General features: G+C 43.8%; 1 protein-coding gene across 1 annotated transcript in view; it reads right to left on the bottom strand.

Annotated features, from left to right (window-relative positions):
• tbc1d2b (TBC1 domain family, member 2B) overlaps positions 1-13,068 on the bottom strand; it is a 50,290-nt gene that overhangs the window by 30,623 nt on the left and 6,599 nt on the right. The window contains exon 3 of the mRNA XM_084335448.1: positions 9,243-9,417. Coding sequence (XP_084191574.1) covers positions 9,243-9,417 — 175 coding nt within the window. The remainder of the gene's footprint in view (positions 1-9,242; positions 9,418-13,068) is intronic.

Raw genomic sequence — 13,068 nt, 5'->3', positions numbered from 1 at the left:
GTATCCGCTTCAAGGCCCTCGACCTAGCATACCGTGCAGCAAAGGGAACCGCTCCCGCCTACCTCCGGTCAATGGTCTCTAACTACACACCCTCAAGACCCCTACGCTCTGCATCTTCTGGCCGCCTCAGACCTACTCCTATCCAAGCTCCCGGAGGGTCATCAAAGAGAAGCCGCCTATTCTCAGTCCTTGCCCCACAATGGTGGAATGAACTACCCATCCCAGTTAGGACAGCCAAATCCCGTCCAATCTTTCGCCGTCGACTAAAGACTCACTTCTTCAACCACTATCTGAAATGATTAAAAAGAAAAAAAAAAGAAAAAAGAAAAGAAAAGAAAATCTAACCCCGACTAACCTTACTGTCATGCACTTGTCCTAATAAACTAACCTACACTGTAACACGCAACACTTGATGAACATTGTTACTCAGCTGATAGAGTTGTACCCTTCTTGCTGTCTTGTCGTACAGAACTTGTAAGTCGCTTTGGATAAAAGCGTCAGCTAAATGACTAAATGTAAATGTACACACTAGTGTTGTCACGATACTGGAATTTCGACACGATACCTTGAAAGTATCGATACCAATTTTTTTTTTTTTTTTTTTTTAAACAAATTTAGCTTTTGTTGCTGGTTGATTCTCCTCAGCTTCTCTCTGGTACTATAAGAGAAGATAAATATAACACTTTTAAAACCCTTTGTTTATCTTTAGATCAGAGAGAGAGAGAGAGAGACAGAGAGAGTGGCTGCTGGAGATTTGAGGTCTACTGAGCGCACCTTTCTAGTTATGACCCGAAAACAAGGGTACTTGAGAGAGAGAGATTTCTCCGGAGCTATGCTCGGAGCATTTATTAACGTTACATTTTCAACAACATTGCTGCTAATTGGACACTTCATGGAGGCGGGGTAGCGTTGTGTCGAGTTCATGCGTGTACTAGTGTAGGATGGGCTCCGCTCGACCTAACGTTGGAAACGGGGTAGTTGTGTCGAGTTCATGCGTGTACTGGTGTAGTGTGGGTGGGCTCGGCTTGACGTTACTCCGTTTCCATGAAGTAATTATAAATGTGGCCAGCTAGCTAGCATAAGCTAACGGAGGAACGACAGCTAACGTTAGCTAATAATAGCTTTGTTTACAAACTGAAGACAGGGCTCCCGGCTGTGAGGGGGAGGAGGCTGCAGCAGCTTGTGTCTGTTGCCGGTCTCTGAGGAGGAGGAGGAGGCGGAAGGGCAAGCGTGCTCTGGCAGCGCGTCTGTCTGTCAACAAATTGCGGGAGCAAGCCAGCTGGTATCGGTACTGCAGAAAGTTTCGATACTTCGGGAAATGAGTATCGAAACCATTTTAAATATTCAGTATCGATATGTATCGATATTTTTGACTACACTAGTACACACACATTAAAAACAGTTTGTGCTAAATCCGCAGGGGTAGGGTGTTTTGTACCCAGAGCCGTAGCTAAATCAGCAGGGTAGGGTGTTTTATAGCCCAGAGCCGTAGCTAAATCAGCAGGGTAGGGTGTTTTATAGCCCAGAGCCGTAGCTAAATCAGCAGGGTAGGGTGTTTTTATAGCCCAGAGCCGTAGCTAAATCAGCAGGGTAGGGTGTTTGTTTTTATAGCTCAGAGCCGTAGCTAAATCAGCAGGGTAGGGTGTTTGAGTGAGGTCAACGTGTTACATCACTGCTGCGATCTATAGCCAGTTATGGAAATTAAAGGATTTTGAGCCCTTGCCTAGTGGACAGTTGACCGCTGCCTTCATGTTAATCACTTGCCTAGTGGACAGTTGACTACTGCCTTCATGTTAGTCACTTGCCTAGTGGACAGTTGACCACTGCCTTCATGTTAGTCACTTGCCTTGTGGACAGTTGACTAATGCCTTCATGTTAGTCACTTGCCTAGTGGACAGTTGACTACTGCCTTCATGTTAGTCACTTGCCTTGTGGACAGTTGACTACTGCCTTCATGTTAGTCACTTGCCTTGTGGACAGTTGACTAATGCCTTCATGTTAGTCACTTGCCTAGTGGACAGTTGACTACTGCCTTCATGTTAGTCACTTGCCTAGTGGACAGTTGACCACTGCCTTCATGTTAGTCACTTGCCTTGTGGACAGTTGACTACTGCCTTCATGTTAGTCACTTGCCCAGTGGACAGTTGACCACTGCCTTCATATTAGTCACTTGCCTAGTGGACAGTTGACTAATGCCTTCATGTTAGTCACTTGCCCAGTGGACAGTTGACCACTGCCTTCATGTTAGTCACTTGCCTAGTGGACAGTTGACTACTGCCTTCATGTTAGTCACTTGCCTTGTGGACAGTTGACTAATGCCTTCATGTTAGTCACTTGCCTTGTGGACAGTTGACTACTGCCTTCATGTTAGTCACTTGCCTTGTGGACAGTTGACCGCTGCCTTCATGTTAGTCACTTGCCCAGTGGACAGTTGACTAATGCCTTCATGTTAGTCACTTGCCTTGTGGACAGTTGACTAATGCCTTCATGTTAGTCACTTGCCTAGTGGACAGTTGACTGCTGCCTTCATGTTAGTCACTTGCCCAGTGGACAGTTGACTGCTGCCTTCATGTTAGTCACTTGCCTAGTGGACAGTTGACTGCTGCCTTCATGTTAGTCACTTGCCCAGTGGACAGTTGACCACTGCCTTCATGTTAGTCACTTGCCTAGTGGACAGTTGACCGCTGCCTTCATGTTAGTCACTTGACTAGTGGACAGTTGACTGCTGCCTTCATGTTCGTCACTTGACTAGTGGACAGTTGACTACTGCCTTCATGTTCATCACTTGCCCAGTGGACAGTTGACTAATGCCTTCATGTTAATCACTTGCCTAGTGGACAGTTGACTAATGCCTTCATGTTAGTCACTTGCCTTGTGGACAGTTGACTACTGCCTTCATGTTAGTCACTTGCCTAGTGGACAGTTGACTACTGCCTTCATGTTCATCACTTGCCCAGTGGACAGTTGACTACTGCCTTCATGTTAATCACTTGCCTAGTGGACAGTTGACTAATGCCTTCATGTTAGTCACTTGCCTTGTGGACAGTTGACCGCTGCCTTCATGTTAGTCACTTGCCCAGTGGACAGTTGACTACTGCCTTCATGTTAGTCACTTGCCCAGTGGACAGTTGACTAATGCCTTCATGTTAGTCACTTGCCCAGTGGACAGTTGACTAATGCCTTCATGTTAGTCACTTGCCTTGTGGACAGTTGACCGCTGCCTTCATGTTAGTCACTTGCCCAGTGGACAGTTGACTAATGCCTTCATGTTAGTCACTTGCCCAGTGGACAGTTGACTACTGCCTTCATGTTAGTCACTTGACTAGTGGACAGTTGACCGCTGCCTTCATGTTAGTCACTTGCCTAGTGGACAGTTGACTAATGCCTTCATGTTAGTCACTTGCCTAGTGGACAGTTGACTACTGCCTTCATGTTAGTCACTTGCCTTGTGGACAGTTGACTAATGCCTTCATGTTAGTCACTTGCCTAGTGGACAGTTGACCGCTGCCTTCATGTTACTTGCCTTGTGGACAGTTGACCGCTGCCTTCATGTTAGTCACTTGCCCAGTGGACAGTTGACTACTGCCTTCATGTTAGTCACTTGACTAGTGGACAGTTGACTACTGCCTTCATATTAGTCACTTGCCTAGTGGACAGTTGACTACTGCCTTCATGTTAATCACTTGCCTAGTGGACAGTTGACTGCTGCCTTCATGTTAGTCACTTGCCCAGTGGACAGTTGACTACTGCCTTCATGTTAGTCACTTGCCTTGTGGACAGTTGACTGCTGCCTTCATGTTAAGTCACTTGCCTTGTGGACAGTTGACCACTGCCTTCATGTTAGTCACTTGACTAGTGGACAGTTGACTACTGCCTTCATGTTAGTCACTTGCCTTGTGGACAGTTGACTGCTGCCTTCATGTTAGTCACTTGCCTAGTGGACAGTTGACTAATGCCTTCATGTTAATCACTTGCCTAGTGGACAGTTGACTAATGCCTTCATGTTAATCACTTGCCTAGTGGACAGTTGACTACTGACTTCATGTTAGTCACTTGCCTAGTGGACAGTTGACTAATGCCTTCATGTTAGTCACTTGCCTAGTGGACAGTTGACTACTGCCTTCATGTTAGTCACTTGCCTTGTGGACAGTTGACTAATGCCTTCATGTTAATCACTTGCCTAGTGGACAGTTGACTACTGCCTTCATGTTAGTCACTTGCCTAGTGGACAGTTGACTAATGCCTTCATGTTAGTCACTTGCCTAGTGGACAGTTGACTAATGCCTTCATGTTAGTCACTTGCCTTGTGGACAGTTGACTGCTGCCTTCATATTAGTCACTTGCCTAGTGGACAGTTGACTACTGCCTTCATGTTAGTCACTTGCCTAGTGGACAGTTGACTACTGCCTTCATGTTAGTCACTTGCCCAGTGGACAGTTGACTACTGCCTTCATGTTAATCACTTGCCTAGTGGACAGTTGACTGCTGCCTTCATGTTAGTCACTTGCCCAGTGGACAGTTGACTAATGCCTTCATGTTAGTCACTTGCCTAGTGGACAGTTGACTGCTGCCTTCATGTTAGTCACTTGCCTAGTGGACAGTTGACTGCTGCCTTCATGTTAGTCACTTGCCTAGTGGACAGTTGACTACTGCCTTCATGTTAGTCACTTGCCCAGTGGACAGTTGACTACTGCCTTCATGTTAGTCACTTGCCTAGTGGACAGTTGACTACTGCCTTCATGTTAGTCACTTGCCTAGTGGACAGTTGACCGCTGCCTTCATGTTAGTCACTTGCCTAGTGGACAGTTGACTAATGCCTTCATGTTAGTCACTTGCCTAGTGGACAGTTGACTACTGCCTTCATGTTAGTCACTTGCCTAGTGGACAGTTGACTGCTGCCTTCATGTTAGTCACTATTTGGGCTGGTGCGGAAACATTAACTTGCCCACACAACTAGAAACATGTCTACTCCTAGATAGGGATGGGAACCGGTTCCTAATTGGCCGATGCCTGGAACCGTGTGGCTCCCGTGACTTTCGATTCCCTTATCGCTGCCAGGTTTTTCCTACAGTTGCGCAATAAAGTTAGCGTTAGCATGTAGCCATGGCAGACTCTATTTCATTCCTTAAGGGCTCGAAATTGCCTGGGTTTTGGTAATATGCTCCCGAAATGCTCCCGCTGTTTGGCTACTTCTATGTGCAGTGAAAACTACTTGAATGCTTTAGAACCTAGTCATTGATTTAGTTCAGGGTGAGCTAAAATTAGCCGCGGAGCTAACGCTAGCTAACGTGAGCTAACGCTATTTAATCAAGCTCACAAAGAGAGATAAACAGCTGACAGCGGATAGTACAGGTACAAATTAGGGCTGGGCGATATGGCCTAAATATGATATCACAATATTTTCTGACCTTTCGGCGATACACGATACGCATCACGATGTTTTTCTTTTTTTCCCCAAACAATTCATTATGAGGCTTACCAAGACAGTATTTGAGTTTGCAAGCTAACATTAAAGACAAAATAAAATACCCATGCATTTAGCATTTTTTCTATTATATATTAGATTTAGATTATTGGATTATTAGATTATATATTGCATATATTTAGCAATGAGATATTATATGATTTAGATATGAAATATGATGAATTGAAAATGGGGGACCCTGATGTAAACAAGACGAAAGTCTTTCGCTGGTCTGCATCCCCTTAACAATTGTATGTATTGAGCTGTACTGTACCCATTCTGCAATATGTTAATAAAGTTTTAAATCAATCAATAGGATTTTAGCATTTTTATGAAACTACTGTATATTTGTATGTCTCTAAATGTTTTGATGAATTGAAAATGGAGGACCCTTATGTAAAAAAGCCGAAAGTCTTTTTCTGGTCTTCATCCTCCAGTCAGTCCACTGTTGTTGTATTGAGCTGTACTGTATTGTACCCATTCTGCAATCGTTAATAACGTTTATTCATTCAATCATTCAGCCGGCAACAGAATAATTTTGATTGACAGTCGAGTCTGCCAATTACGTCACACCGCTTGTACCCGCCCTGCTGTTCTTAGCACCAATCGGCAAGCAGCGCTATTCTTTTTTTACTTCCTGAATGCCCTCCTTGATTTTAACGAGAGCTCAGCTCAACGACAACAACAACAGCTCACCGCAGCCGACGAGTGATTACTAGCGCACCGCAGCATGACAACGAGGCATAATGATTTTACTGCAACAAATGTTATAATAAAAGCCTTTCCATACATCTGTCTGATTGAAAACTTTATTAACAGACCGCAGAATGGGCACGCACAACTCGGCACGGACTGAGATATGAACAGTAACGCTTGCTATGTCGACGTTGCTATGTTTGGGTAAATACGCTGATGTGTAACTATATAACGTGTAACTATATAATGTTGATGCCACAAAACGAATGCCTTTGTTAATCATAAGTACTAACTAACTTTGATGCAGTAGTGTGTGTGTGGGAGCGGCGTTGTTCAAAAGTTTGAACGGGGTGGACCAGATTGACGCGACACAATCCTCTTGGGCAAAACATCACGATATCCACGATACGTTAAAAAAGTGTATCGTTAATGAACTGTACCCGATATTTATATAATATCGTCATATCGCCCAGCCCTAGTACAAATACAATAAAACAGCAGGTGGGGGCTGTTGTGTAAACCGTGTACTCTTTAGTTCACATATAATAAGAGACGGAGTGTTTGTTTACTAGTCTATGTAAGCCAGGAAGTACCATGGTGCAACATACAAATGTGTCCGTGTAGCAACACAAGCCAATACCTTATAGGACAGGGGCCCGGGGAGGGAGCTCTGTGTGTGTGTGTGTGTGTGTGAGAGACAGAAGTCAGAGGAATAACGACCCGTTATTCAATAGATTAAATTAGTTTAAGAATAAAAAAATAAATACATTTTAAGAGAATCTCAAATACATTATTTTATTTAAGTGTAGGCTATAGTTAATGTTTTATTTTTTACAGTTTTTGTATTTTTCTGACATGGGGGCTCAACAATAAATGACAATCAAAAATGTCAAGTTGCATGTTGTTATTCTAACCAGCTTAGACCCCTACGCTCTGCATCTTCTGGCCGCCTCAGACCTACTCCTATCCAAGCTCCGAGAGGGTCATCAAAGAGAAGTCGCCTATTCTCAATCCTTGCCCCACAATGGTGGAATGAACTACCCACCCCAGTTAGGACAGCCGAATCACGTCCAATCTTTCGCCGTCGACTAAAGACGCACTTCTTCAACCATTATATGAATAAAAAAATATATATCTAACTAGGCCTGCCGCGATAAGCAATAAATCGATTAATTGCAGCGATAATTAAAATGAATGCAATGATTTTGACGGGCGCGATTAATTGCTATTTGCGCGTTTGTTTTAATGAGGCGGAACCAGTGCCCCTTGTCAGTCACTGTCCGTGTTGGGAGGCGGGCCGCTGGCTTTACTACAGAGCACAGCACAGGAGCTCCGTGGGGCAACGCCACATAGCTTAACTACATTTCTCAATAGTGTTGCTCCTTTTAACCAAGTAGCGTTATTTGTAGTGTAACGTTAGAATAACACAGAATAACGTTAATACAATTACATGCATCATTGTTTACAATGAACGGGTGGGGCTAGTCAAAGGACTGGAGACGGGGACAAGTTAAACATGAATTAATTTATTATAACCGGTCGTTTTCGAGTCGTGCTGCAGTGCCTACGCACCACAGCTATTCTATTATATACTGCTTTGACGCTTCCTCCGCATCGTTGATTGCCTGTAGTAGCTGCATCTAACGTTAGTAGCTAACGTTAAAACTAAAAAAACACAGAACCGGACGAGACAAGTTGTCGGCTAGGATAATCACAACAATACTTCCGGTCCGGTCGGTGGCCTTCAAAATAAAAGTCTTAAACCGGAAAAGACGGAGCGGTGGGCTTCAAAATAAAAGTTTTGGGAAATAAATTTCTCAAAAGAATTCTCTAACCGGTCGCAATAATATCGCTTATCGCGATATTTTCGGTGGCAATTAATCGCCCAGCAAAATGTGTTATCGTGGCAGGCCTAATCTAACCCTAACTAACCGTACTGTCATGCACTTGTCCTAATAAACTAACCTACACTGTAGCACTCAACACTTTGATGAACATAGTTGCTCAGCTGATAGAGTTGTGCCCTTCCTGATGGCTTGTCGTACAGAACTTGTAAGTCGCTTTGGATAAAAGCGTCAGCTAAATGACTAAATGTAAATGTAGTTCTGTTGCATTTCCAATTTAAATTATAAATTGATCAGGTATCGATAAGGGAATCGATAAAGAATCGAATCGATAAGCAGAATCGATAATGGCATCGTATCGTTAAAATCCTATCAATTCCCATCCCTACTCCTAGAACTATCCCTTACATTTAATGATGTGAAATAACACAAGTCACAGTAACAAGGACTCAAAATTGGTTCAGAGATTTAGCTAGCTACAGGTTGTGTCAGAATATCGTACCTTGTTTTCAGTAATTTAATAATGTAATTTGTATTGCACTTTTCGTTCATAGTTAAAAAAAAAAATACAGAGTAAAAATAAAAATAGAACATAGTTAGAAACATTAGTATAAACAGAAAATTAAAGGCAACAGCACAAGAAAAAATAAATCACAAGAAAAAATTAAAAGCTAGCAATCAAAGGCCTTTTTAAACAGTGGCTTGCTTTAAAATAGTCCAGGCTCTGTGGTGCCATCAGCTGGATGGGGAGGCTGTTCCACAGGCGTGGTGCATACAGTACAGTAGCATACAGTACAGTACCTGTGAAATATCTGCTTTACATGGAACCTTCCATTCCATTTCTAAGCCTACTGTATACAAAGCTCTAAGTCCAATTTTACATTTCTGGCATTTCAGAGTCTTACATCATCTGAGCAGATGTGTTTCAAAGTCCTGTAGAGAAGGATGAACTGTCTACACGGCTGAAACTGCAGAGCAGAGCAGCCATTCGGTTAAACAACACGTGAAATGATGCAACACATAATTTTTGTGCAAATTAAGAAGGGATTGAAAATGTGTTCCCTCGACATGAGTGCATTCGGGTTCATAGTTGAGACACCAGTCAAGCCAGTTTAGCAGGCACTGGAAACAATGGCCTGAAAGCTTCCCCTTTAAAAGAGTTGGGTTCCAATCTCTCCTCCTCTTGGGTTATGGCTCTCAGGCTGAAGCGGCATTGCAGCCCGGCCCTTTGGGCTTACCTGAGTTCTGTGCCCCAGTTCTTGAGGGAGAAGTTGAGAGGGTTGGTGGAGAGGCCAGGGGGCCCTCTGGCAGACTGCATGCCCACCGTGTCCCCAGCGTCCGTGTCCGTTTCCATGGCAAAGTCGCTGCGGACCTTCTCCATGTTCTCGTTCGGCTTCTCAAACAGGAAGGCGTCTGACATCCAACGACAAAGAGGGAATGTTAAAGGTTAGGACAAAGATGGGATGTTAAAGGTTAGGACAAAGAGGGAATGTTAAAGGTTAGGACAAAGAGGAGAAGGGAGAGAAAGGGCATCGTTGGTGTCAACTCTCAAGCCTACACTACGGATGGAGCCCCAACTGAGAAACGTAACTCCAGTGGTAACGATCCCCTGACCGGGAGGGGGGTCTCGTACGGGCTCCTTGAGACAGGGGAAAACGATGGTCTTTATAGGTCATAGAGATGGGTGTGTCCAGGTGAGGGAGACAATTGCATTGGATAGGGGGGGGGTGAGTTAGGAGGAGGGGGGTGGTATCAGGTGAGAGGGACGAGGTTAGATGGTGGTGGGGGGGGGGGGGGGGGGTTAGGAGCTGGGAGGGGGGCATGGTTTGGTGGGGTTGAAGGTGAGAGACAAAATGTGGAGGGTAATGGGACGAGAGGAGTGATATCTAGTGTTTTTCCTCTACAATGGGTATGTGTCTCGTCTGCGTTGCCCTGAGCAGCATCTGGAGTCTCACCATCTGAGGTCAGCATACTAAATATAACTCTTCTGAATGGAATAAAGAGAGCAAGAAAAATGTGGAAACATCCTTGGCAGGGGGCCAAGTTGTTCTTACCACATTCACACCTGGAGCTCATCATGCAATACTTTTATTTGCAGATTTCTCTTTTGCTTTTAACAAAATGCAGCCCCACATTTTAATTGAGAGGCTTGACTCTTATTTCAATCTCCCACACCAGCTTCTCCTGCTGATTCTAAATTCCAGCAGGTCTTTGTCAATGTACACTATGTCCATTTCTAACACTGCTCCCCCCAAGGTTGCGTGTTGTCTCCCCTCTTATTTATTATGTATACGGACAGCTGCAGATCGCTTCACGACCACAGGCATCTGGTTATGTTTTCAGGTGACACTGTCCTTGTATCCCTACTGCAGCGCTCCGAGGCTGATCATGGACCTGTACTTCATGACTTTGTGAAATGGTGCGATGAGAATTACTTGGACCTCAATGTCTCCAAGACTAAGGATATGATAATAGACTTCAGACACAACTCCAATCATCAAGCCAGTGTAATTCACAACGAGGATGTCCGGATTGTTGAATCCTACAAATATCCCCCCCAAATAAAAACGTGTCAGTCGACAGTCAGATTTCTCGTTCACAGCAAAAGTTCCTTCAGGACTCGATCATATAATACTGGCAGGTTGCCATGTCACACAATGGAAAGAAAAGCACCAGACGCCCGTCTGGTCTCTGTTAAACATGGCAGTGGATTACATTGAAAACAAATGTGGTCCTGACTGAGTGTACAGTGTTTCAGCTTCAGAGAAGACGAGCATCAGGCCAAGTCATGTAATTTTTTATTACAATTTTTGCTTCCCACAATCATGAAAACAAGATAATCGAAATAAAAAAATTATTGTGCCGCATGCCATGTTGCTCTAATTTTGTCTTGTGTTGTAAATGCAGAGCACCCTTCCTTCACAGCGGTGTGTTCCGCCCCTCCCCTCCAAGCACAAACCGTAGTTTCTGCTCGTGTTGAGAGGGAGGAGGGAACCACTGCGCTTTTCTCCAGTTATTATGAAATGTCCTTACTAACTTGTAGAAGACGACAGAAAGGTAGCCTTTGGTCAAGAAGAAAGGTAAAACTAATACAGCCAATACAGCCATCATTATATGATGTTCTCAAATCAACGAGTAATCGCGTTTAATAATCGTGATTTCAAGATCGATCAAAAATAATCATGATTAATGCCATAATCAAGTAACCCTAGGTGTTGGTCTAACAGTATCATAAACTCATCCAGTAATAGGTTAACACTTTGATAGCCATGGGTTAAATTCATAATTTACCATCCCTCGCCATCTCTATTTGTCTATGGAGAAGTTCCCCTTCTTTGCAGGGCTATAACTTTTTTAATTCTATTGCTAAATTGCCATTATTATGGCCCATTCAATGTCCTATATGTATTGTTCAGGGTGTAGCAACGTTAAACTTTTTCATTCACATATTCATACTAAAATATGGTCTAAAGTATAAGTATGTTTTTATCATTTTCTGCAGCTTTCTTCAGAACTTGATTTATAGCCCTAAATGCATTATATTGATGATCAAATACAGTTTGGTAGGAATCTGTGCGAGATAAAAAATTTCAACTGGATGTGCTTCTAGGAGTTACTACATATCATCTGATGATGACCGGATGGGCGGGGGATCGTTTATAATTACGTGGGCAGCGTTAGATGATTCATCCAGAGTGGGTCATATGTTCATCATAGCAGTTTATATGGAACACGTTAGAATATATAACGCTGAATCTTACCGTGGCTTCCTCACGCCGCTGGCAGATGAGCGTGGAACAGAATTTTTTCTATTATGGGATGGAGAAATGCCCGATCCATTTCCAGGTTGTATAATAGTATATACGTCCAAATCATGTTGTTTTTTCGAGTTATTTGCACCGATCGATGTCCACTGTGTCAAGACGGAGTCTCTCTAACGATAGCGAGTGCCCGGACCACATATGGATGAGCACTACCGGTTCAAAGGGTTATTTCCGGTTGGTGATCTGCCGATCGGCCACCAGATGGCGCTCTTGAACCGCTAGAGAGTTGAGTGGAGCTTTGCAGTGCGTCTCAGGGCTCCGGAAAGGAAATATGATTTCGATGACAGATTTTTGAAATATTGACATCAAAGACGAGTTACGGCGTCTTCGGCAGAATGAGCATGGCTAGGAATGACGTCTTAACTCGTCCACGGCGATCATAGTGTTAACACTGGATCCTCTTAACACCTTGTGTATAGCAGTAAAGCTTAGCTCTGTTGTTAATCTTTTATCAGCCTTATGAGAACAGCTGCATGTTATGAATGTTGAAGACACATTCCACACATGCAGTGGAAATTCAAATTAAGGAGACGTCACTCGTCTTAAACTTTAAACACCCTCTACCACACACGGCATCACAGGCCTCTCTGGCGAGGGTCAGGTAAATAGCTCCGCCATTTTTCATCAGATTGAGACGTTTTTTTTTACGTTCACAGAAAGGTAAAGACACAAAACTACGTTCTATGTTATGGCGATAACATTAACCCTTTAATCGCCAAGGACGAGTTAACACGTCATTCTCCGCCATGCGCAATCTGCCAATGACGCCGTAACACGTCATTGAGATCAATATTTCAAAAATCTGTGATGGCAATCATATTTCACCCGGGGAGACTTGAGATCTCCTGTTGATCTCCTCTCAACTCTCCAACGGTTCAAGAGCGCCATCTGGTGGCCGATCGGCGGATCGCCCAAACAGCAAACAGAAAGTGGTGCTCATCCAAATTCGGTCCGGCCACTCGCTATAGCTCCCGGGGCTCCATCTCGACACACTGGATAATCAATCGCTCGCCCTAACTCAATAAACAACGTTATTTGGACGTATATAGTATTATACAACCTGGAAATGGTTCATCTAGATCAACATCCCATAATAGGAAACTTTCTACTCCAAGCTGATCGCCCAACGGCCCGAGGAGACTGGGGTAAGTTTCAGCATTTATTATTACCGTGTTCGATACAAACTGCTCTGATGATCATATCACCCACACTACATGAATCATCTAACGTTGGCCACGGA

Source organism: Notolepis coatsorum (genome assembly GCF_963971535.1).
Source record: "Notolepis coatsorum genome assembly, chromosome: 18".
Lineage (NCBI taxonomy): Eukaryota > Metazoa > Chordata > Actinopteri > Aulopiformes > Paralepididae > Notolepis > Notolepis coatsorum.
Note: the sequence above shows the minus strand (reverse complement) of the source record. Positions and strands in the feature narration are given on the sequence as shown.